Raw genomic sequence first — 26,292 nt, 5'->3', positions numbered from 1 at the left:
ATATTGTACTTCTGCAGAAATCATGTTAATAAAATAGACAAATTTTCTTCTTAAAGATAAAGGGCAGATCTACTTCTCAGTGGATTTGAACACTCACTGATTCCAATTTTCTGCCTTCAGATATTACTAAGTAATGTTTCACAATTTATTAATTTTTTGTCCATCAGCAACCCTAATTGTTTTAACCATTTGTTTCAGAAACATATGGCAACATTTTTTTATTTTAACTATTTATGACTTCACATTTCAGGAGTCTCTCATGCAGAAATCCCAAAATTCTCCTTTTTTCTCACAAACAATATGTAAAGCACTAGCGTGAGGGTACAGGAAATTTTAATGCTTTTACGTACTCGCAATTTCCTGAGGCATGATGGCTGTCAGTACTGACATGGTTAAAAAGTTATAATTTTATTAAGAACAACACGTCTGTAAGCCAAATGAAAGGAGTTTCCTGTGAAGAATTTAAACAATACATCCCCCAAAGTCCTGAACTCCCAGCAGGAGGTTGTGCATTTCCTCCAGTTCCTTATCAGCCCTAAAATAAGCAAAAAGAGGCTGAGCATGTACACACCTTTTCCACATGATAAGTCCTGCCCTACTATAGGAAAATATGGGATAATGCACAGGGGATGTTAGAGAGAACCATGAAGTACTTCGGAGCTGCAGTTGTGTTTTTGGCTGTCAATAACGTGCTGACAGGTAACATACTTATCATTGATCACTTACATTATATTGTTCTGTTTATTACTACAGTACTCTACATACTAGTTTGCCATCTGTTCTTTCCTTGCATCTCTTTCCATTTGTAAGTGAAATATGCCTAATCAGTATCATATGACATTCTTCAGGTCACTATTAGCTATTACAACTGAATGTATTTCATATTTCACAAGCTCTGGTAATTATGCACACTATATTGTAAAGAGAAACAAAGTGAACCTGCCTTCTACTTCACTTAACCAATCGCATGAAAGGGAAGAGTCTGTTTTTTAAATCCTACTGTATGCGTTCAGATGTTCACAGCACTCTCTAAATGTCTAGATAATGTAACGTTCCAGTGAAAACTAACATTAGCTATTATGACGGAAGTTGTGCAAAAATTTGCCAGGTTTAGTGCAAAACATGCATTACCATTATTAATGACTAAAGAGTTACAACTTGTTTGTGGAAAAAAAATTTAAATTAAGCATAAATTGGAGATTGTTTCACAGATTTGGCACATGTTACAATGGAAGTAATTGGCTTTGATAATATAGCATGCATTCACCAACTCAGAGCTAAATCTGGACCTACTTGCTTTTCTCCTTAGAAAATGAAAAATGTAATAATTTATTTATTACATTTTATCAGGTTCTGGCAGAATAATTGGTAAATGAGAGTGTTCATTTTGAAATAAACCCTGCAAAATAAATAATAACACCGATGGAACATTTGTAGAGCATCTTTTTTTTTATTTTTGGAGGGGGATTATTTTTAGATTGTTTAGTTGAAATTGTAAAGCTTTTGTTTGGCACGTAAGAGGTAACAAGCAACCCTCCAAAGTGGTGTGTTGGTTTCAAACCATCAGAAATATTCTTTTTCCAGAAGAGAGAATAGGGTTGGTGTATTAAAGCATTTAGGCTGTTCACTTCCTGCAACGGAGTCAAAGGAGTGTGGAATTTGATGGAGCAATTGAGTATACATGGCTGGGGGAATGGGCTGCCAGGAAACACTGTTGATTTTACCTGAAAACTGACTCACTTTTACCTGACTCACTGGGGTGAATTTTCACTTTGTAAGGGAATTTTCTCCTACCTTGGTGAATGTGGTAAAATTCAATTTGCAAAGGATATCCAATTATGTGGAAGCAAATCTAAAAGAAAAAAAGGATTTTTGTTTGCACATGACTGAAAGTTAGCAGAGCTTCATCTCATCCACTAAGCTAAGTGAAAATTCCCTTGCAAAGTGAAAATTTACCCCATTGAGTCAGTTAACAGTATGTCAATATGCCCATTCAGGTAAAATTGACAGTGTCTCCTGACAGCCCACTCTCCCAGCAATGTTCTTCGCTCCCACACTGACTCCCTGCTCCATCAATTCCCATACTCTTTTGCCCAAAAGGAGTGGAGCTTCACATTGTTTGCCTGATAAAGGGACCCTATGCTGCCCCAAGAGTTTGTTTGCTTTGTGATAATGCGAATGTGCGTCAATAAAAAGATGTTATGGTATCACAATTGGACTGCCATAGACTTCTCTTTTTCTTCTGGTTATGGGGACGTATGGGACCTCATCAATATGATAGTATGTGGGACCTGAGTGCCCAGTTAACAGTTCTGTACACTGGTATGTATGATAGGCTAGGGATATCACCCACCTGGGTAAGCTCTGACATTCTTCAACACTGGAGCTTACCCAGGGTGGACTACTACAGAAGGCAGAGTGGATGGGTGAATATGACTTGGTGGAAGGGGGTGCTGTCAGGAAACTCTGTCACTTTGCCCATTAAACATGCTTAGGATAAACATAGGTACAGTATATTCCTACAAAAATGTAAGGAAAGGCAAACTCAGTGGACTACATGGTCCTTACTTGCTGTCAGTCTATAAGGTTTTTATGTTTGCCTGACTACAATTCTTTCTGAAAATTGGATGAGTAGAACAACTAAGCAACTGGCATTTTCAAAAGGAGAAATCATCAGTCAATATAATTAACTAAGCAAGATTATAAAGCACAGGCAGTAGTAAAGCTAATGGTTTGTGCTTTCACTATGGGTCCTGGAGGCAGTGGTGGCTCGGTGTGGTGAACAGTTTAGTTTACTTATTTGTACTACTGAGTATACTATTTCCCAGCATGCAAATGGGACAGTACAGTCTGAGGATTTAACACAAATGTGTCCACATCCCACCACCTCAACTTAGTGGTTGCACCGAGTAGAGAGTTTTACCAGCTGAAGAGCAGGGGAATTTTGGTATGATGCTAATGGTAATCCAGTTTTGATATGTTATGCTGGAATGGATTATGTACCCTATAGGCAAAATCATTGAAAATAAGCAGAGACAGAACCATTTTTAAACCCAAGATATGTGCACCCCAAATATAGATACGTTTTAATACCAATGAATAAAATTGTTCAAATATTTATGAAAAGATTTAAACAATTCAAAGATTACACCAATTTTCGTATATAACAAATATATAACAAATAGTGCCACACCCTAAGCCAGAAAAGCTAATTAGTCAGTACCAGTTTATAAAGTTGGGTGCTTTGTTGCTTACCTGCTTTTTTAATTGTTATTACTTTTATGATAAAAACAACAGCATATGCCTATACTGCATTTACAGCAGAGCTCGTACAAAGGTGGCCAAAACGCTGCTAGCTGAGAGGTATGCAAATGTGCTCCAGGAAAGCAATGCACTTCACTTCTGAACTTAAAGTGTATTTATAGCCATGGAGTAGGTATGGGTAACACCCCCTGTAAAAGTTTTATTTCTCTTTGTGTCACTGCTTGGGAAGTTCACCTTCTCTTTTTGCCCTGAGGACCATTATCCGTGAGACAGAAAGTGATTGGAATCCAACATTTTGCTGCTGTCACTATAATTAGAGGGAAGAGGAATCTTGAGCTGGGGGACCCTGTTCTAGCGACAGCTGTCTAGTATTGTCTTGCTATGGGGAGATTTCCCTTACTTCCTGTTGCTTCTCAAGGAAATGAAGTGAAGGAAAATCTCCCCAACAGGACACAGACAGTAAAATAGATAAAGTGCCAGTTGTTTAAATTATTCCCAACTCTATCCAAAACTGAAAAAAAAAAGAAATGTTGATTATACATTCAATTTAAGCTGCCTATAACATTACATGGATACCGACCATGCATGTATAACCTGATCGCCTAATCTTCTGAAAGAACATCCTTGTACAAACCTTCAAATGTATCTCTTTTGGTGGGAAATTGTAGCACAATGTGTGTGTAATAGATTGTGTCTAGAAAAGTTCATACTGACAATAAACTTTTCTCTGAGGTCGCTCATCCAGAAAATGTAGGTGGGAGGCTAGGACCCATTGAATGTCCAAGGGGCCCAGCTTCATTGTTCATGCTCCTGCTGGAAAAGAGAATAGTGCAATTGGTCAAAGCTGTGCACCTGCTGTCATTTCACAAGGGCGCATGCACCTGTATGCAATTGGAGTCTGATGGGGCCATGCCAATATGAACCATGAAAATGGGGCAGATTCAGGAAAGTGAGCTGAATTGGAGAATTTTTCCAAATCAGCTATGTTGTCCTTGATTGTTCACTTCTCCTGTCTTCTCCAAACTCTTCACCCTTTTGTGAATAACCCTGTGAGTGTCAGCAAGGATCAGGAAAGTGCTTGCCTAGAAACATATGAACGTTTCAGGGTCCAACTTTGAATGACCATATTAGGTACTAAGGTAGGCTGTTGTTTCCATGGGGGCTAAAATACATGTTTAGACTTACCCATGCCATACTGGAAGCATTTGTTCTGTTTTAATTTGCTTTTGGGCTCTAAGCTGCTATTTAATAAATAATTATAAACTACCATGTCAGCCACAAGTTCATAAATTGAGGCCCCCTTGTTTTTTCAGGAGCTTTCCTTGTTTTGCACTGGAATTTTCCATCTACAATGAAACTTTTTCAATAATTCAGATTTCTGAGACATGTTATCACAGTTAAAGGCAGATTGGCTCCTTTATTTTCCTGTACTTGCCAGTGGATGGAAATGATGTCACGCAAGCATTTTGCTTTTATTTTTTTAGTAATGCTATTTTATTTATCAGAGTGCACTACAATTGCCACACCAGGCAAGTTGTCTGGAATATGCAAAAGCTTGGCATACCCTTGTAGCATTGCCATTAGCCAGTCTGGCCTTTATTATTGGGCATGTATTCTAAAAAAAAATGGGGACTAAAGAGTGGCATTGGAATGTGAGTGAGGATATAAGCACAACTCACCTACTCACTGCCTTTGTTCACCCTCATAAAAAAACCAGACACCAGCTTTTGGGGTTTTTTAAGGAACCAAAAGAGACATTTTTATTTAACAAATTATGGTTTCATTATTATCTGCTAAAACATCAGACTCTCTGCAGTAATGCATGGTACCCAGAGACTATGTGATTTAGGCTGTCTAAGCGGCTGCCGAAGCTGGGAAACAATAGTAATATTATATTCCCGGCAAAAAGAAGTAACTGCTTACTCAAAATATCAGTGTAAGTTTGTAATGCTGGCAGGTGCCAATTAATGTGAAACAGGTGAATTAATGTGCATTTGGTAGGTTCACAATAATCTCTCAAATCTATCCTGTACTGGATACTCTCTTCATTAAAAAAAAAACAAAAAAAACAACCAGTATAGCCTTAGAATTAATCTTTTTTGTATAAGGTATGAAAGGGCTTGTTGTCAGTGTTGTCTTTTCTTCAAAGTGAGGGAAAATCCAAACTTTTGAGTTGTCACCATAACAGGAATATAGGAACAATCTTCCAGTGGAAACACTTGTTGTGGGGACAGCTGTCTACAAAGAGATTTCCTTTATTCTGCGGAGATCTCTTTTTACTTCCTGTTGTATCTACAGAACAGTGAGTGAAGTAAAATCTCCCTAATAGGACACAAATAAAAAAAATCTCAAAGCGGTTTTAACTATTTTCTATGCTATTTAAAGCTAAGCAAAGTTTTGGCTACACGTATAATGTATTTTGCATAATTTATACTGCCTAGAATAACATATTAGCAGTGGAATTTGTTTTAGTAAATGGTGTATGGGAAACTGTTTACCCTCTTTCTATTATAATGTCTTTGCTTTATTTATGTAACAAGAAACACTATTATAGGCACACGAGTGCCACTCTTGCTGCGTGGAAACAAGTCCATGTGCCTGGTGTGTTGAGCTGCTATTAGTAGTGGGATGATATTAAAAACATTTGAATCAGAAATAAAAGGAAATAAAAGCACATCAATTGCTTTAGGAGTGGATTTTCTATTATTTGTTCAGCTGTGTATGTTGTCAAGGTCTACTGCTGGCCCTGATATCAACCAGTTACATGGTTACAAAGATCAAAGGAAAATGACAACAACATCCCATCACCTATCACGCAATCATGATAGAAATGAGTGGATCAAAGAATGAAGCCAATGATCAGGGTATAATTGGTCATTTGTGGGCACTTTCACATCACACCGTTGGTCAGACTGAAAATCAATTGTGTAAATGTTCTAGTGTGAATATGAACAATAACCACTAACAAGAAAATAAATGAAAACCTTTAAACATTTTATTAATAATAATCATAATGTAATATTTTTTTCAACCATATCGCTTTAGCTTATTGACTTTTTTGCACAAATTAACATTTGATAATTTTACATATATTCAGTATTTTTTAAATAGCTTTTAGTTTTTTTTATTTTAACATAATTTAAATTGCTCTGCAGTTATTTGACAGATACTCATTTAAAGTCTTAGCCATTTATATAAACCATCTTTGTAAGGAAACCCTTCAGTAAATTAACAATACAAATAAATGTGTAAATGGGTTTATGTAAGATGCTTTCTTTTGCAGTCAAGACATTATTCAGTCATTCTTTTGTCCAGGAATAGGATGTGTAGCTACAGAGTCAAAATGGATAATAAACCATAAATATAAACTGGAGAGTAAAGATTGTGTTCATGTCACTATGCTACGCACAAACACACTCTGCAGATTAACGTTCCTGCAATTGTTACTACATGAAGCTCTATTCAAAGAAAATCTCTTAAGTGCTGCCAATTCTCTAAGCTGGCTCTTTTCCTCTTTCATCTTTTCTGTGATTTACAGACAACAAAAAAGGAAAAAACAGAAACATATACAGTATGTAATAGAAGAAAAACACTGTGAACATATTTAATGAACAGGAAGGCAGTAATGGCACACCTAATGAATCACCTGATTAAATAACAATTGCTTGTTCATATCTTGTGCTCCCCATAAGCAGATAACAAGTTAAACAATAATAAGACATTGCCCTCTTGTCTTCAACAAAGATTTAATTATGGTATAATTCTTGCATTCTGTTGGTAAAGCTACTCGCTGAATCTTGCTTTAGAGACACAACATACCAAAGGCACTTCTTCAAAGACAAGGTTTTGAAAAAAAGCCATGAGACCTTGGTCTTGAAAGGGATTTATGAAATCGGCTGGTGGCAACCCATTTCATTATTTTGGGAAAATATTTCCTTTGTAAATCTTAAGAGAAAATATTAGAAAACATGAAATCTCAGCAGATTACACTGACTTATACTTAACTCTGTGGGGTTTGCCAGTGTACTTTGGTTTTGGAGTCAGCTCCATCCGTAAGGTACACAGGGCATGCCTATGGGCTCCACATTACAGTGCTCCTTGTCCAACTACAATGATCCTTCTCCTCCAACAGCTGAGCTACTCTGAGCTTGCCCTGTTCCTGGATAGATGGCAAACACAGAGAGGTGTCTGCAACATGGCGGGGATTTAAAAGTAATATGCTATTATCCTTTTCCTGCAGCTAGTCCCATATCTATTTCTTTCTCCACTCAGGGCAACACTACTAGCTCCTGCATCTCAGAACAAGGGTACTGTCAGTGCATGCATCTCAGTAGATAAAACACATCAACTGAACATTGGTTTTACGATTTTATAGAGCTCTTAGGTTGCTCACACACAAGCTAGCATGCTGATATTACAAACTGATATTGATCATGTGATGATAGGCCCACAGAGCTGTCAAGTTGAGAAAAAAACATTGCACCTCCTGCATCAGTATCTGAAGGACTGAAGCATGTAAGAGTCTGCAGTAAATTCCTGCAATGTATGTAGGATTCTCTTTATTTCGAAACAACACTTTTCACTTTAAGTCCTAGCACCAGCCATAATTTTGTTTTGTTTTGGGTAGAGTGGGAAGAGTTAAAAATTCAGTGCAAATATGTTGCGCTTGATATTAAAGTATAGCTATTTTAAACCATTCGTACAAGTGTGCTGGTGTCCATACCATAAAATGTGGTTTTAGTACTGAATACCGTGATAGTGAATTTCATAAAATTGTGTAATACATAAGACTGTGTAGAACATAAAAAGAAAAAGAAAAGAAAAATTATCACAGACAATAGACCTATCTATTGTTAAGTGTCAGCAATCGGTGCAAACATATAGATCTATCTATCTTATAGATATAGATAGGTCTATTGTCTGTGATAATTTTTCTTTTATTTCTTTTTTAATGTTCTACACAGTCTTATGTATTACACAATTTTATGAAATCTGCTTCTGACAGCTGGGCGGAGCCAGCCGTGATCGAACGGCTGGCTGCCGAACATGCCTAGCATGTTCGGCCGACCCGAAGCCACACTAAGCAAGCCGATGTACGGCTGATTTCAGCCGATGTACGGCTGAAATTAGCCGTACCAGCCTGAAGTGAATAGCCGAACAGTGTTCGGCTCACTTTACTTCAGATCGGTCATACACTCGGCTGCCCTCGGCAGCTTCGTGAATAGACCCCATAGTGTTAGTTCCCATTGGAGAATATGTTTGCCATTAGTTCCTGGATATCTTGCACTACCCAACAATATGAAAAGACTCTGCGTGCACATATATATTTTGTCAATGAGACTAGTACAATGATGCTATTGAGTAGGAATTTAGCTATATAGTAATGGATCACATGTAGCAGTCTAAACAATTTAAAACAATGTTTCTCAATTCTCTTTGTCTTGGCACCAACAGGACCTTTTGGTGCCAAGAACAAGTGTAAATGTTGCAGATTACTTGTCACTATGTTTAGTGTCCTTAACACTGAAACACCACCTTTCCTTGTGGTTACACTTTAACCTAAATCCCTTTACATTTAACCTGACACTAAACCTTTAACCAAACCCTTAAGTAGGGTATACATGGTTAGAATTTTGTATGGATGAAATTGATTTTGGAATGTTCATTCGACTTTCTAATCATTAATGGGGTCAAATCAATAATCGATTCCGACGGCAGTGACAAAAAAATTTTAAGGAGCATGTTGGGCAAGTTTTCCCAATTGAATGAAATTCTAACAGTGAATGTGGTTTGTGTTTGGGAAACTCCATTCATTCCATAATTCTAGGGTAAATGAAAACGAAAATCAAACAAAATTTCAAATGACAATCACCAAGTCTCTGATGGTATTATCGAACGTTCCAGTGAGATTTTTCATACGAGCGAAAATCTACCTGTGTATACCCTACTTTACACCTAACATAATCACCAAAGTTAACTCTTCCCTCAAGACTCCCTCAAAACACTTAACTTGTAAAGCCCAGCAATTTATTTTAGTTCTGCATAGATTGGGGTCAGGTCTAGTAAGCTTTGAATACCACCTGTATCCAGTAGAGATTTACCCTCACTTCCTGCCCTTCTGACAGGGTGTCACAAGAACAGGAAACAATGAGATAATTCTGATGGTGACAAGGATGGCAAATAAATGCATTGATTTAGTAGACTAGACCAGTAAGAAGTAATATATCTAGCAGGTTTTTTTAAATTGTTTTCTGTGTCTTCCTGTCCCAGTGATATCCATACCTTCTCATTAATTTGTTTAGTTGTCATTGAGACAGGAAGTGAAGGGAAATCTCCCCAAAAATGACACATTCAGCATGAAAATGTGACAGACGTTCTGTCTACTGTCTAGCTACTGTACTGAAACTAAAAAAACAGTTTTGGTTGGTGTTGATCTTTGACTCCCCAAAGCCTAACCTGAACCCCAAAATGTGAATCTAAATTCAATACACTCGCCTAACCAACCCCTTAACGAAGTCCTGAAGTCCTGTCTCTAAATTAACCTTTTGTTCCACATACCTATTTGCCATGTCCTGCTTTGGGCACAGCAATGCCAAATGTTTACACTGCTGACAGCTCTATACTGAAAAACACTGGAGCTGGGCTGCCAACGCCCTTAGCTTATATCCCCACCCTTAGTTGTGTTAAACTCTCAAAAATTTTTTTAATAATGAATCCAGATTTTTTTTATATTTAGACCAAGCACTTACAATCATCATGTTTCTGAACAGCTGGTTCCAACTCTCTCAGCTCAGCTTCCCTGAACTTCCTGCCCAGTATAAGACCACAAAGGACAGTGCAGACTCCGGCAACTGTTCATCTGCTAGCTTGTCAAAGGGTGGAGGGAGAAGAAGGGCCAGGGCTGAGGGGAGTAGCTTGATTTGATGTGTTTGTGTGTTTGTGGAGACACACACAGCTTACTAACACACACACACACACACACACACACAAGGGTGTCTCCATAGAACTCTGCTTGAGAAAGGAGCCACCCTACAACAGGATATCAGAGCCAGTGCTCAGGGAACCAGCTGATTCTGAAGAAAACTAAAACTTTTCAACATCAAGAAGAAGCATTCATTGTAAGTGATTTAATCAGAATGTGGAATAGCCTAAAACCCTTTAGACTTTAATATCACTTTAAATGCATGTATTTAGGATCTCCTAAAACATGTGTAGGCAATATAGCTTGTATTCTAGATCAGTGATTACCACAGCCCTTCCAAATGATAATGGTCCTGAAATATATTGGGAATTATAATATATATATATATCATTAAACATGAATATATTTATTATGTATACTTCATATACAATGGGGGGAATTTATCATAGCACTTGTGAGTGTTTGAACTTGCACAGAATATATTTGTTGCATATTTATGATGCTAATGTAATGTTGTTGATAAATGAGGTTTAATATACTCCAGGAAAGAAGACTCGTAACACCAGGCAAAAAGCTTCACTGTCACTTCTTGAAGAAGTGGTGATAGGGACTTCTTAAGTTGTGATTGTTTTGTTAGTGATGCTGCAGTTTCAGACAACCGCAGAACAAGTGCAGATGAAAACAGGCGCAAAACAGGTGCAAAAAACATGCAATTGAAAAAGTAGTGCAAGCTCTGGTCAAAACAGGTGCAAAACACGTGCAGTTGGAAAAGTAGTGCAAGCTCAGATCAAAACAGAGGCACATGCTAAAAGACAGATATGCATATAAAACAAAATTATCTAAGAGGCTAAAACTGTCGCAATTGCTTTGATGAATTCCCCCCAATTTATATAACACAAATTACAGATTTTTGTTAGTAGAAGCCTACACTTTCTCTGCTCTGTCTTTTATCAATAACCACATCTCATTTTTTATTAAAAATAAAAAAAATACGCTTTGCTGTGTAAAAATCACACGCACCTGGTGCGTGCATGTGTTTAGGTTAGTAAATCACCCCCCAAATGTCAAACTTATATGTGACTTCTTCAGGCCACTTAACCATTCAATTGCAATTCTATTTCACCTCTTCTTAACCTGTCTACAGTAAAACATGTGATTTAGGTTTGGATCTAACCGAGAGGGTTACTATCACCGTTCCTCACACCATTTTTTTTACAATAGAAATGTAGAATATGTTAATCAATTTAAAATATACTTATGTGAGTTGGTTCCCACAACTGTCCTACATACTTTTTTTGTATCCCTCCTCCAATGATTTGCCTAAATCTCCCAGCTCTGAGAAGTTAAGCCTCTATTTCTTATTATAGAGGTCTGTAACTTTTTCATGGTTAATAGTGATTTTTAAATCAACCCTGATAGGGAGTTTTTCCTTTTTTGCCCCATTTTCACTGGGGAATTTTCCAAAATAAGGCTTAATGTAGTCTGACTATTAAAGCAGTCCTACCTACATAACTAACTATCTACTTGCAAGAGAAATAAGAGCTAATAGCAATACACAGGGTTTGTCCGAGCATTTCAATTGGGAAATTATCCACAAATGCCTTCAGTGAATCGGATCCCGCCTTTCCCTATTTATCAAATATTTCATAAATTATTCCAGGTTTGAACCTAGGATTCCTTTTAACAGACAGATTGTATGAGTTCTATATTTATAACAGTAATACCTGGGACTTACACTGATGCTATGAACCTGACTGCTTACTATAATGTCAGCTTTCTTCAGACATTCCCACACCCAGATTTCAAGTGGTTGGAACGTACAAAGATGTTAAAAAGTTCTTTGCTCATTTATGCTTATCAGGGTTAAAAATGAAGGAAGCTGGTGTTTAAACACACAAGTTGTGCTCAACTGTGTTGCTGAACCTATTCAGCCGCCCAAATATAAATAACAGCTTCCTGGCACAGGATGATCTCATGTAAACTTAAATAGGAACTTGAATGTTTTTAAAATTAGATTGTATGGAAGCTTGCCCATTTCCCATTACCTATACTGTTTATATAACAATGTACTTATATAGCATATACAGTGCAACTATCATACGTTATTTCACTGATGCAATTTTAAAATGTTTGCATGCAATTGTTTCTTTTGTTATTGATGATGGTTTTTTTTCTTGTTATTTATATAGGGGTCTATTCACTAAGCTGCCGTAGGCAGCCGAGTGACTAACCGACCCCAAGCGAAGTGAGCCGAATGCTGTTCGGCTATTCACTTCAGGCTGGTACGGCTGATTCCAGACGTATATTGGCTGAAATCAGCCGTACATCGGCTTGCTTCGTGTGACTTAGGGTCGGCCGAACATGCTCAGCATGTTCGGCCGACCCGAAGTGCAGAAGGAGTTTGACTATTCTTATAGATGCCGAACAGCAATGAGTAAATAGCCGATTGCCGCTGAGCGGCATTCGGCTTGGCTGTTCTGCTCGGTCCCTCTGTGGAACCGAGCAGAATAGAAAAATAGTTTAAAAAGTAGAAAAAAAAATTAGAACACGATTGTGCGGAGCTAGCAGTGACAGCTAGCCCCACCCAACTGTTTTCTATTGGCCGGGCGGTTCTGCTGCTGTAAAAAAAAAAAGAAGAGAACACACCATAGAAATGCATAGCTAGATTACTATTGGCTATTTCACTTTGCAATAGCCAATAGCAAACTAGCTATTGCACCTGCCCTCTGCTGCTGTCAATCACCAGAGGGGGACCTGATGGAGAACTGCAGGTCCCCCTCTGCTGATTGACAGCAGCAGTGGTCGGGTGCAATAGCTAGTATGCTATTGGCTATTGCAAATTGAAATAGCCAATAGGAATCCAGGTAACCAGGGACGCTGATCTCTCTTGAAGTGGCTTACTGAACCGAAGGGGTCCTGGGGCCGATGCTAGCCCAAGCTACGTCTAGATCCTTCGGCAGCTTAGTGAATAGACCCCATAGTGTCATCCAATAGTAGAACTGCAGTAGGCCTACATACACCAGGTAAAGAAACTTTATTTTATTCTTTGTCTTTATTTAGCCTATTGTTTATTAAATAATTATCTATTTCTGTGACTTCAGTTGGGCTTCGAGAATTAACTTATTTGCCACAAGTTACAGGGGACCACCATTTTTCACACTTTGTCATAAAAAAAAAACTTTAAGCAAATATAGGTCACACACCATAATCCCAGTATAACCTTACAAGTGTTTCTGTAAAAGAAACTTTCCATGGCTGTATTCCAGTCCTTTGTGCTCTATAAAAAGGATTTTATAACTGATTGTTCCTGCGATCCCAATGTTGAAAAATATTTTTGGATTTTACTTCTTTGTGTGACGTCAAAAGAGTAAATGTGTATTTATCTTAATAAGGTACAGGAATATGCAAAATTAGCTGATTAGACATAGCAGCGGTGTATTGAACTCTTTAATAACTTATGATGTATGAATCCTGATCTTGTGCTATTATTCATATCTGTAATTGTTTTCTTCCTAATCGTATTTGGCTAACTTTCCAAATGCTATTACAAATAAATCTATGATTATGCTACACGAATCTGTTCCAGAGACAATGTGATTCGCCTACAGTTTTTTTTAATTTGAAACATTTGTTCTGTGTTTTTTTCTGTTTACTTACAGAGTTTGACGGACCCTGCCTTTGTTGATTGTTTACATCCTGCGCAGAATGTTTCCTTCTCTTGGCTCCTGCCTGCACAATACATCCCTACTAACTTCTATTGGGCTTGTCTCCCAAGTAGTCAATGGGGATGTACTGCGCAGGCATGGCCAGTAGAAGGAGATGTCCATACAGAATGTAAAGAAACACATTAGGCCAGGTCTATTGGAACTCAGTAAATATCCATGTATCCAGTCAGTCCTCCATCCACTGTGGACTCTGTAAACATTGTGCGTGTTCCCAGGAGAAGGGGGAGGAGATGCACATTTCTAGGCTGAGAAGAAGAGGGAAGCTAAACACTGACACAATCACTATCTCCATTACTACAGGACCCTTTAAATACAGCATCCATAAGCCCAAAATTCTTTATTTCTTTTACTTTCAAGGTAAGCATTTTATTTAAAATACAACACCGCTATTTATAATTTCTCCCGCTTTAAAGAAACCATAAAGCCAAAATTACACCCTGAAATGTATGCAAGGAACTTACAGTACTTAGCTGCACAGGTGTTTAATCCAAGAATAGCTACAGTGCCCCAGGACACACCTCGACTCAAATCCTCACTTCAGCTTTAATCTTGTGATCTTTTGGAATACCAGTTTGCCCACCCATGTGTAAATAGAGGAGAGGTATCTCTATCAAAGGCATCTTGCTGTCCCTTATACAGTGAGAGATGGCTGCACATACCCCAAATCAAGAAAGCAAACCCACCTAGAAGCACATGTGATAAACTTGCATAGTGTTACTTAACCTTTCTTTAGTCGTGGCACCCTTAAAAAGTATGCAAAATCTTGAGTTACCCACTCTAAAATGTAATAGATTTTAAGGGAAGGCCCTCAAAAAACCCCCACAAAAATTGGGTTCCTTTCTTCACAACAATGCCCCCTCCCATTCAAATCAGAAGCCCTCTTTAAATCAGATTCCCCCACTTTCACATCAGGAGCCATCTTCACATCAGGATCCCCCTTTCATATCAGAGTTCCCCCTTCACATCAGGAGCTGCCGTCACATCAAAATCCCTCTTCACATTAGAGAGTCCTCAGTTCCCCCTTCACATAAGAGTCATCAGTCCCCCCTTCACATCAGAGTTCTACCATCACATCAGGAGCCACAGCTGTGGCAGCATGGCAGAGAGAGGGAGATGAAGCAGGTCTGGACAAAGGCAAACTTCCTTTTCTGAATGAATTCCACCCTCCCTGGATTAGCGTCATTTGTTTCCATGATGCTGAGCGCTGGCCTGTCTCTCTGCACCATGGTAAGACATGACACTGTGTAAAAATGTCAAGGTAGAAGGCACCCAAGGGTGTCATAGCACCCAGGTTGAGAAAAACTGGCCTAACAGATGTAAGTGTGCATGAACCACATAGATCTGAGATTAGGTTCAGTTGAGTAGATTGTCTAATTGTAGCACAGTCACAGTGCTTTCACGTTGGCATTAACATCTCAGTGAGTGATTGCACGTGTTGCTGTTCAAGGGCAATAATTATTTACCGAAGTGCCATACACAAGCTATAAAACAACTTCAGCAACTGCAAAAACATTGTCAGTAAAATTTCTCTATAGAAAACAGTTCGCTCTACCTCATCACTCAAGTTCTGTGCAGTGGAAAATACTTTCTGGAAGTCTAGTGTCTATTCAGACAAATTTTGGAGGTCAAGTAGTAATGCTGAATGAGAAGACCTAGTTTTTAATTCATCCCACAAATGTTCATTAGGGTTGAGGTCATGGTTCTGTGCAAGCCAATCAAGTTCCTCCACAACAAACGTCCCTTTCCATGTCTTTATGAAGCTGGTGTTGTGCACAGGGGAACAGTCATGCTGAAACAGAAAGGCCCTTTCTATAACTGTTGCCACAAAATTGAATGCACACCATTGTCTAGAATGTCTTTGTAGGCTGTAGCATTAACAGATCCCATCTCACTTGAACTTGGTAAATTAGAGAGGTGTGCACCTGCTTTTGGCCATATGGTGTGATGGCCAACTGTCCACAAATCGTTGCAGAAAAAGTTTTCTTCAATACACTAGGTCATTGGTTCTCTTTAAAGAACTAGGATGATACTTTAATGAACTTTCTACCGCTCTATCAAAAGTTAAATAGCTAAGGAGTAAAGAGCCAAACGTCATAATTTCCTCTGCACGTTTACATATTGTTTAGTAATTGCTGCTTCCTGTTAATAACTTAACTAACACATTTGGCTTAATGGATAAAAAACATTGCTCAAACAATGTAAGATCTGAAATGGAAAAGTGTTAACACAGTTCAAAAAGACAACTTTTACAACTCTGTGTCTGAAAAACACAGCAGAATGGAAAGTACATTATACGTCAAGTGAAGGAGCAAATAAACATGTATGATTTGTTTAATGGGCTTTTAGTAACTTCAACACGATATTAAAAAAACCAAAAAAAATAAATATTTAGTCAATCAATTTACAAAAACGCTAGCAACTCCAAAAATCCCAGCAGATTTGTACAGTCTACTAATAGGAAAGAGCATTACAGGTATTCCTCACTTAACGACCGAGTTCCGTTCCTACGACCAGGTCGTTAAACGGATTGGTCGTTAAGTGAGGAACTCTATACAGTACTATACTGCATTAGGACAGTACTGTATAGCGTTGCCGATGTACAGTAACGAACAGTGTACTGTACATCCGGCAATGGAAATACTTACCGAGACCTGCAGTGAAGATCGGGGGATGTCACTTCCGCCGGCGACCCGTCGCACTGACGCTGACGCGGAAGGTCGATCGGCGGTCCGTCGTAAGTGCGAGTGGTCGCAAAACAGGTAAGTCGGTAAGTGAGGAACATCTGTATAATTTTATAGAAAGTGATGCACTTAATTTACCCGCGCACTGGATCTAAAACATTTCATTATTTCTTGAGTAATGGAAAAAAACAAAAAACATTTTCACAATTCCTCCAATATACCCAAGGTATAGTAAAGGAATTGTGAACATTTTTTTTTCCATTACTCAAGTTGCAATATACTAGGCTGGGTGCATTTATAAAACTTCCACAGAGCCATACACTGGGCAAATGCTTTTTGCATAGCATTCCAGCCACTAGATGGAGTTGAGGGCTGTAGTTTTGTTTTGTAAACAAACCTCCCAAAAAAGAGACAGGGCAATTTCCCACCTCCCAGAATGAAACAGCTTGGCACACCAGGCCTGAGGGCTGGTATCCCCGCTATGTTATTACCCTGCACGCCTTTCAGCCTTGTCCAATTTTGCTATATATATGAGGTGAATTTTGCTCAAATAATTTTGGCCAAACGTCAGTGTAATTGACTATTAATACAAAAAAGGACAGAAGGGCACCCAACCTAGTGCAGATTATTTTTTATTTTAAAAGACACAAAGATAAAATTGCAATGGTACTCACAATGGAGGGTCATAAAACAGCTTGTGTGGATATTTTGGAAGAAACAGCAGTTGAGACTGCAATCTGCCTGTGTGCCACTGTGGTGTGGCGGCGTTGACGCGTTTCCGGGGTCAAGCCCCCTTCCTCAGAAGGACGTTCTGAGGTACCATTGTGAGTACCATTGCAATTTTATCTTTGTGTCTTTTAAAATAAAAAATAATCTGCACTAGGTTGGGCGCCCTTCTGTCCTTTTTTGTATTCCAGTTTTACAGTTTCTCCCGGCTGAAGTGGGGCAGCACCCCTAGTTGTTTTTACTTAATCATCAGGATCCGAGCACAGCGCTTTAACTTTACTATATTTAATTGACTATTAACATTAAAACATTTTTATAAATAGACAGCAAACTGTAATCAATTAAAAAAAACTAGAAAAACTTGAATTTGTTTTGATATTAACTTCTTGAAATCCTCTGTACAGTAAGCATGGCAGAGGAAGGGGCAGCAGTAGGAGCCAATCATATTTTGATGCAGTGCACAGGGCCGGTACTGCCACCTAGGGGTGCACTGCTGCCTAGGGCACAACCTCGACTACTCCCCCCCACGGTGCCCTCCCCCCTGTTTCAAATTGCAAAAGCCAATAGCTGCCTGGCTATTGCACTCGCCCACTGAGCAGAGGAGCAGAACTGAGAGACAACTTTCTCTCTCAGGTCCGCTCCTCTGCTCAGTTGCTGGTGTTTCAATAGCCAGTCTGCTATTGGCAATTTCAAATTAAAATAGCCAATAGAAGCTGGGCTATGGTCCCGGCTGCTTACATCCCTCTATCGCCTGAGGAAGCTAGCTGGCAGGAGAATGGGTCCGCGCCGCTGGAATGGGGCTTTTGTGCAAGTAGCTGGCCTTGCCTAGGGCGCAAAATAGTCTAGCACCAGCACTGGCAGTGCACATGTACTGACAGTGAACAGGCTGATAATATGAGACAGCAGAAAGAACAGTTGAATAATCTCATTAGTTTGCTGCTTCTACATCAGGGTAGGACTGTGTACTTGAGCTTGAGCTGTGCTGATGCTACAATGGAGGATAGAAATCTGGCTATGCCATCTTGCAAAGTGACTTACCAGAATTACAAATCATGCAGATAAAAAAGTTTCTATGTACAGTATGTATTTTAGCTGGTCAGTTAGCTGGTTTTCCATACTTCACTGTCATTTGTGCAATGATTATGGCTTCTTTATTACCCTTTCTTCCATTAAAATCATCATATGGGATACCGACATTTTCAAAGCCTTTCCGCCAGTACTATTTAACATACAATGTAATATAACCTTGTACATACAATTAAAAAGAATAGCCAGAATTTACTGAGTTTAAATAATCATAATGATGCTAGTTAATAATTCATTATACAATAAAACAGTACAAAACAGATGAAATTGCCCTGAAAGCATACTTACAGGAACTCCAAAGGTAGAACAAGGTTACAAACTGGTAAAACATTAACCAGCAATAGTTAATATACAGCTCCATTATCCTTATTTAACAAATAGTTTGCAGCACTTACAAAAAGATAACTGTATAGTATCAGTATTATGAACTGCCTAACACAGAATATTTAATTTAGCTTTGCACAGAGTTTATATAGATGTTTGCTTGTTTATTTGCCATAGGGGACAAGTTTGTGGAGTGAGGAGTTCTGGAACTCAGTAAAAAGAATGATAAAAATGTATTTATGAATAAATGCTTTAAATGTTATACTTGTGCATAGACTGTAATGCAAACGTGCCATTTAGATTTATAAATGTATTTGGTAGGAGAGATTTATATAACAAACAATCTGTAATCAATTTATAGCTACAGTATATATTAAAGAAGAACCCCGGGAAAAAATACAAATTAACCCTTTCAGTAGGGCTACCCCCACATAGCCCCACTGACATCCTCACATTTAATGCAACTCCATTGACTTGCATTGGATGTGAGGATGCCAAGGGACATACCACAGCTAGAGCGGAGAGAGGTAACTGGTCGCTGCCACAGGATTGAGGATTTATATTTATAGTATAAGAATTTATATAGCGCCGACAATTTTTAGGCAGCACATTCACATCAGTCCCTGCCCTCAAGGAGCTTACAATCTAAGGTCCCTATCGCACATTCATACATACAGGGTCAAATTAGACAAGAGCCAATTAACCTTCCAGCATGTCTTTGGAGTGTGGGAGGAAATCAGAGTACCCGGAGGAAACCCACCAAGCACAGGGCAAACTCCTTGCATATAGTGTCCTGGCCGGGATTCCAACCAGGGACCCCCAGTGCTGCAAGGCAAAAGCGCTAACCACTATGCCACTGTGCTGCCCAGATCAGGCAAATTTATGTATATTTTAGACCCTAGACCAAAACGATCATTCTTAATAATCTCAGAAGCTTCTCAAACTGATGTCAAACTGATGCCATCGACCAAAGCCCAAAGTTCATCAACATAGGCCTCCAGTCCAGGCAAATCTTTTTTTTATTTTTGTTTAGGCATAACATTCCCGTCCGGGTAAAGACTTGTTACAAGCCATAATAATAATAATGCATTTCTGAAAGTGTCATATGTTTGCTTTTAACAATATCATCATGTGAGAGACAAAAAACAAAAAGGAGAGCCTTCATAGTGTAAAACGAATTTTAATGATAAAAACGCACAACTGTATTGTACATACAAAAAGTCGGTAGTAAAAAGGCATGTAGAAAACAATGGGATGCCAAATCATCTAGCAGCGGAAGGCTGAAAAGATGTGCAGCATCAGCGTCACCCGCCCCTGTGTGGTCTCGGTTTACATGTTTCTGGGGCACGCCCCCTTCCTCAGAACCTCAGAAACATGTAAACCGAGACCACACAGGGGCAGTGGACGCTGATGCTGCACATCTTTTCAGACTTCCGCTGCTAGATGATTTGGCATCCCATTGTTTTCTACATGCCTTTTTACTACCGACTTTTTGTATGTACAATACAGTTGTGTGTTTTTATCATTAAAATTCATTTACACTATGGAGGCTCTCCTTTTTGTTTTTTGTCTCTCAGATTGAAGGTCCTTTGACCTGTGGGACCTGCCTCTACAGTGTGTTCGTTACCATTGCAACTGGCCGATATTGCACGTGGAGGCGCCGGTATTGTTTCCTGTCAATATAATCATGTCTTTAACTGCTCGGTATATTGGAAATGGGAATATTGGAAACTGGAATACAAAAATACTCAGCACACATAATAAAAAGGAAGTTTATCTACTCTACACTTGAATAGTCTGTAAGCGGGATGTTCTATTTTATACTGAGGAGGGTTCCAAGTCAGAGGGAATGTCAAATTTGTAACGTCTTTTTTCTTGCAGATATCCAAGTTTCAAGTACTGCCTTGCCTCCGGTGATTTCTAATTCGCCTACAGGACCTGGCAAAGGTAATTATACTTTTTAATTTTATAAACATAATATGATATTTTATTTTATATGTTCTGTTGCATCCTGTAATCCACTTTTTTCCCCAGTACTATAAATTAAAGTGGTTTCTTAGAATTAATTTTTGGAAAGTTTCTTCTGTTTGTACATATTATCTTACAAGGAATTTGGGTCAGATCTGTAACAGAAGCTTTTTATTCCTTTATTTTCACCTAGTGATTCTGCCAGTAACATATTTTCAAACCTAGCATGACAACAATCTTTTACTGTACTGCATAACATAGAGGGGTGTGGTTCTGTAGTATTTAAAGATAACTGAAAACAATGTAATTGATAAGTCACCTCCGGCAGAGAGCACGGGAAGTAACCGAAAGGAATCGAATATTATGGGGGGTTTTTTGGGGGGGGGGCTGCTTTACACCTTAAATAGTACAATATTCTTCCATTAAACATATTTTTAAGAAACTATTTTTATGAGCACTATGTGATGATAGTGTGTGATTTATATTTGTGTGGCCCCTTGTGTGGCTGCTTACACCCAAAAATAGTATTGATGACCACTTTCCTTTCTACAAACGCTTACGCTTTAGTGCAAAAGTGTTTGCGAAAAAGCAACCTGACTCCATCACATGAGTAACCAATATATATTTACTCCAACATTCAGACAGCTATCCGTGGGAATCTAATTTCAGGAAAATATATACAACTGAACATTTTAACTCCCTCTGTCTAGCATGGGAGTGTATAACTTGTCAATATCAATTAAATATAAAGGAGCAGATGGCATGAACTGTGATCTTCACAGGAAAACCCATTCTGTCAGTAGTTGGCTTTATCTGCATATGTTAATAGAATGTAAAGTATAAAGCTTAAAACGTAAAGAAACTGTACTGATAAATAATGCATAGTGTACAATTCCTGCTGCATTTTTATTACCGTCCTCGGCAAACCTTGAATTTATTACATTTAATAATAAGCCTGAATTATTCTTGGGAGACTTACCATGTTGTAATACACTTACTGCTGTTGTTTAGTTACATAACACTCATTTAGGAATGTTTCTATTCAGGTGACTGACTGCTATGCTTTAGGAAATTATTATTTCGGAGAGCGGAGAGGGGACCGGAGGGAGTTCATGTACCGATCTCCCTCTGATCCCCTTTCACAGAGCCACTATGCTGGTCCCGGGCTTTTCACCGGGCACAGCGTGACAGCGGGAGGGGGGCCAGGGGGGCTCTATAGGCGGCGGATTGCTTGTATGTTAACAGATTTAGGCAGGTTCCGCTCGCGGCTGCGTGCGAGTGAGCGGTCCTGGTGGGACGTTTAAATACGCCCTTCCATCTGTATAAAGCCCTTCCATGTGCACCTTGCTGCAAAGCTGGTGACGAATTAATGAGTGCGTTTGCCACTGTGATGTGATGTGCGGGGTCCCTTGTGCGCCCTGTGCCTTTAAGGAGGTTGGGCTTCCTCCTGACAAACCTGCACCCAATTTTATCTTTTGCCACATGTGCTCCAAGATGGAGACTCTCATAGTTTAGAGTTAGGACCGCACTATATAGAGGTGACTTGGCGAGGTGGTGCGACTTTCACATTTTCTGCAGAAGACGTGTATCTAAACCTCTGTTTTTAACCTTAGCGGTGAGACAAGTTTTTTTGCATGCTGGGTGAGTGTGCTGGGAAACTTTTTGCTGTTGAAGCTGGAGAGTGACACAAGAATGCGGAAGTGATGTGAGATACATCACTTCCACATTCTGACAGCGGAGAGGGGACCGGAGGGCGCTCATGTACCGATCACCCTCTGATCCCCTTTCACAGAGCCACTATGCTGGTCCCGGGCTTGCACCGGGCACAGCAGAGCCTGGGACCAGCATGACAGCGGGAGGGGGGGCCGGGCAGGGGGGGGGGCTCTATAGGCGGCGGATTGCTTGTATGTTAACAGATTTAGAAAATCTTCAAATTAAGTGCCTGTTGTGATGACAACTGTCTATGAGCCATCTATGATTCCATTCAGTATGAAGACATTTCCTATCACTTTCTGTTGCATCTCTATGATAGGAAATAAAGGTAAATCTGCACAGTGGAATACATGAAGAAAAAAAAAATGACTCTGGATTTAACCCATCCCTTATCTCTAAAATTAAACATTTTAGTGGCATTTGTAGTACTTAGTAATTTTCATGTGACTCTACATTTTAGATATACCTATTTGTTCCTTTTTGATTATTGCATTAATCGGCAGTTCCAATATCGGGACAGGCATCAGGAGCATTTGGCCAAGTACGAGTACCCACCCAAATACTCAGTATCAGCAGTGATACCGATATTAGCATCAATATCAGTGCATCCCTAGTTAGAATGAATAGTGAGAAGGAGCCACCAAAAAAGCAGTGCAAACATGGTTTCCCCATGTGCATATATAGTTACATACTATGCATAATAAAACGATTTTAATAAATACTGGAAATCATTAGATACTGTATGAGTAAGGATTGGGGATACATCAATACCGATACTATTCCTCTGACCGGCAGTGCCGTAGGGGAACATAGAGCCGGCTTCCCGGGCAATCAGGAAGCTTGGTGGCACGTAATGACCCACCTCCCGGCTTCCTGATCGGCCAGGAAGCTGGCTCCATGCTGATTGGCTGGGAAGCCGCTTTCCGGCCAATCAGCATCGAGCCGATCGAACAGCTGGTTCCTTGCTGATTAGCTGGGAAGCCGGCTTCCCGGCCAATCTTCATCGAGCCAGCCGAACAGCCAACTCCTTTTTGATTGGCTGGAAAGCCGCATTGAGCCGGCTGAACATGTCATTCCCCGCTGCCCAGCTTCCTGATTGCCTGGGAAGCCGGCTCCATGCCAGCGGAAGCACCGGTATCGGTACCCAATATCGGTGAGTACTAGAAAGCAAAATATCGGTACTCGCACTCGATACCGTACTCGCACTCGATACCGAAAAACTGTTATCGGTGCATCCCTAGTAAGGATACATGTGTATCTATTAGGGATGCACCGATACCAAGTACCGTACTCGGTACAAGTACAAGTACAGACACTTTTTGAGCTCCAAGACTATACTAGAGAAAAATTCAAAAGTTAGGAGGCAGCTGTCATTTGTAAGGAGCACACGGAGCTCTTCGGATTTGTACATCTCTGTTTTAATGATGTATGATTTTGTTTTTATAAATATAAATAAAGGGATGCACAGATACCAGTTTTGCGAGTACGAGTACTGATACTTGCCCAAGTACTCAGAGATACAAGTACTGATACATTTTGTTTATTGTCATGTGACAGTTTTTCTAAAACAATACAGACTAATGATTTCCGGACAGTGGTGGAGCTCCAGAGCCAAGTCCCAGCTGCAACCGCTGCAACCCTGGTAGTTCTCATGAAAATACAAAGTATCGGCACTGGTATCTGAAAAGTATTGGTGCATCCCTAGTATCTATATATCACCAAGACAGATATGGCAATCATTTAAATTATGCTATTGACTTACACTTTGGGGCTTATTCATAAAGCAGTAATTGTGAACTTCACCTAACATTTACTGGTGGTGAATCAATCACTGTCATTGTAATCACATACACCAGGAAGATTTGCCTGCAGTGAATATTTGTTGAATGTCAGTTTCATTGCTTTAACAAAATGCCTCTTGGTGTCCCAGAGGGTGACTTCATAAAATTGACATGCCTGTCAAACTCTTGCTTCCTCCATTATAGGGGTGGTTTGACCCACCTCTGGTATTGTCACACTAGACCTTGCCAAGGCTGCTATTTTGTCTCACACTACATAAACTTGCATTATGATACCTTCTCTAACATATCAGATATATTCGCATTCCACTACGTGTTTCCATCATGTCAGGCCAGTTTACATCTTCATAATGAAGACTGTAGGGATGAGCCTGGATTACTGCAGAAGCACTGCTAAAATCGGTTTTAGCTAGTTAGATTCTCCTTTAGGGATGAGTTAATCTTTAAGCATCTGATGGATCCTGCATCTATGACCAACAGAACTGAATTAATTTTGAGTGCATTAGAATGAGCTCCTTCATCTCTAATTATTATGTATAAAGACCTATTAAATACCTCCTACCTATGTTTCATTTTAAGAATATTGTAATTTAATGTAGGAAAAAAACACCAAAAAGCTTCATTCTCTTATAACTGTTAAATCAGTGGAAATGTAAAGTATAGTTATAATGAATATAATATTTTCATTTTAATAAACTCCTAGTACTTTTTGTTGTTAATTACAGTCCTTTTCAAAATCAACAAAAAAAAATGCACTGTAAATTGAGGCACTTTTTCCTTTTTTACTGCTAAATACATTTTTTTTTTCATGTGAATAATAACATCTAAAAGTGAAATAAAAGTTGTTGGTTTAATTTTTCTGCTCTCATCAGTTTAACCACTTCAGCTCTTGTACCTGTATACCTCTTATGGACCGGGGCAATTATTATATTTCTGCTATGGGCCTGTTTATACGGAGATAAGTTTGTCATTACTCAAAATAATAAAATAGAACATACTGTATATTTCTCTTTCGGGACAAACAAAGCTCTCTTTTGGTGATTTTATCTAATTTTTTTAAATGATCAAAAGTCATTAAAAAATATTTTTTAATCATACGGTGTTGTATGAATTCAGTACAGATTTAACAACATACTTGAGAAATTTGTTCCCAGGACTAGGGATATTCAGGCCTTCAGTTGGTGATTAAGCCTGATCCATGCTTTTTCCCCTTTGAAGATCCTCCCTTGGCTGCTCTGCAGAATTGAGATGGGGGGCATTCAGGTGATCCTCATTGCACCAAACTGGCCCAGGATTATGTGGTACTTGGACATACTCAGACTCCTGGCAGATTCTCTATGGGCCATTCCAGATCATCCAGACTGTCTCTGTCAATGACCTGTCCACCATCCTGATTCTTGGTCACTGGCTTTGATGACTTTGCTGTTAAACCACGGGTCCTGAGGGACAGTGGCCTATAAGATTATCTCAGCAACATGCTTCTGAAGGCTAGGAAGCTGACTTCTCACAAAGTCTACCATTGTACTTGGAAGGCTTATTTTGCTTGGTGCGAGAATAGGAAGTTCCATCCTTGGAAGTCCTACATGGGAATTGTCCTGTTTTTCTCCAGTCTGGTCTGGATCATCATTTGGTATTGAGCACCATCAAGGAGCAAATCTTGGCCTATCCTTTTTCAGAGGTTGCTAGCCTCTTACTCATTGCTAAGGGCTTTTGTTCATGGTGTTGCACACATACGTCCCGCAATGCATTCGACTGTGATGCCGTGGGATCTCAGCCTGGTTCTGTTGGCCCTTCAGAAGTTACCCCTTTGAACCTATAAGGGACATTTCCTTAGCCAATCTCCCTTGCAAGATTGCCTTAGTTGTTGCCATCACCTCCACAGTATGAATCTCTGAGTTGGTGGCCCTATCCTGTAAGGGACCCTTTCCAGTGTTACACTAGCATAAGGTTGTTATGAGGCCTAAGGCCTCATTTCTGCCCCTCATTCTTCTTTGTGGTCTCTTCCTTCCACCTTAACCAGGGCATTGTTCTTCTTTCCCTCTGTCCTGAACTGAAACATCTCAAGGAAATGTCTGTCCAATGTT

The 26,292-nt window shown here is 39.3% G+C and overlaps 1 protein-coding gene across 1 annotated transcript in view; it reads left to right on the top strand.

Annotated features, from left to right (window-relative positions):
• The first annotated feature begins 629 nt into the window (after positions 1 to 629).
• EMCN (endomucin) overlaps positions 630 to 26,292 on the top strand; it is a 75,348-nt gene continuing 49,685 nt past the window's right edge. The window contains exon 1 of the mRNA XM_018564267.1: positions 630 to 699. Within this exon, the coding sequence (XP_018419769.1) occupies positions 630 to 699 (70 nt within the window). The remainder of the gene's footprint in view (positions 700 to 26,292) is intronic.

The sequence above is a fragment of the Nanorana parkeri genome, unplaced genomic scaffold, assembly GCF_000935625.1.
Source record: "Nanorana parkeri isolate BGI_ZX_2015 unplaced genomic scaffold, ASM93562v1 scaffold742, whole genome shotgun sequence".
Lineage (NCBI taxonomy): Eukaryota > Metazoa > Chordata > Amphibia > Anura > Dicroglossidae > Nanorana > Nanorana parkeri.
Note: the sequence above shows the minus strand (reverse complement) of the source record. Positions and strands in the feature narration are given on the sequence as shown.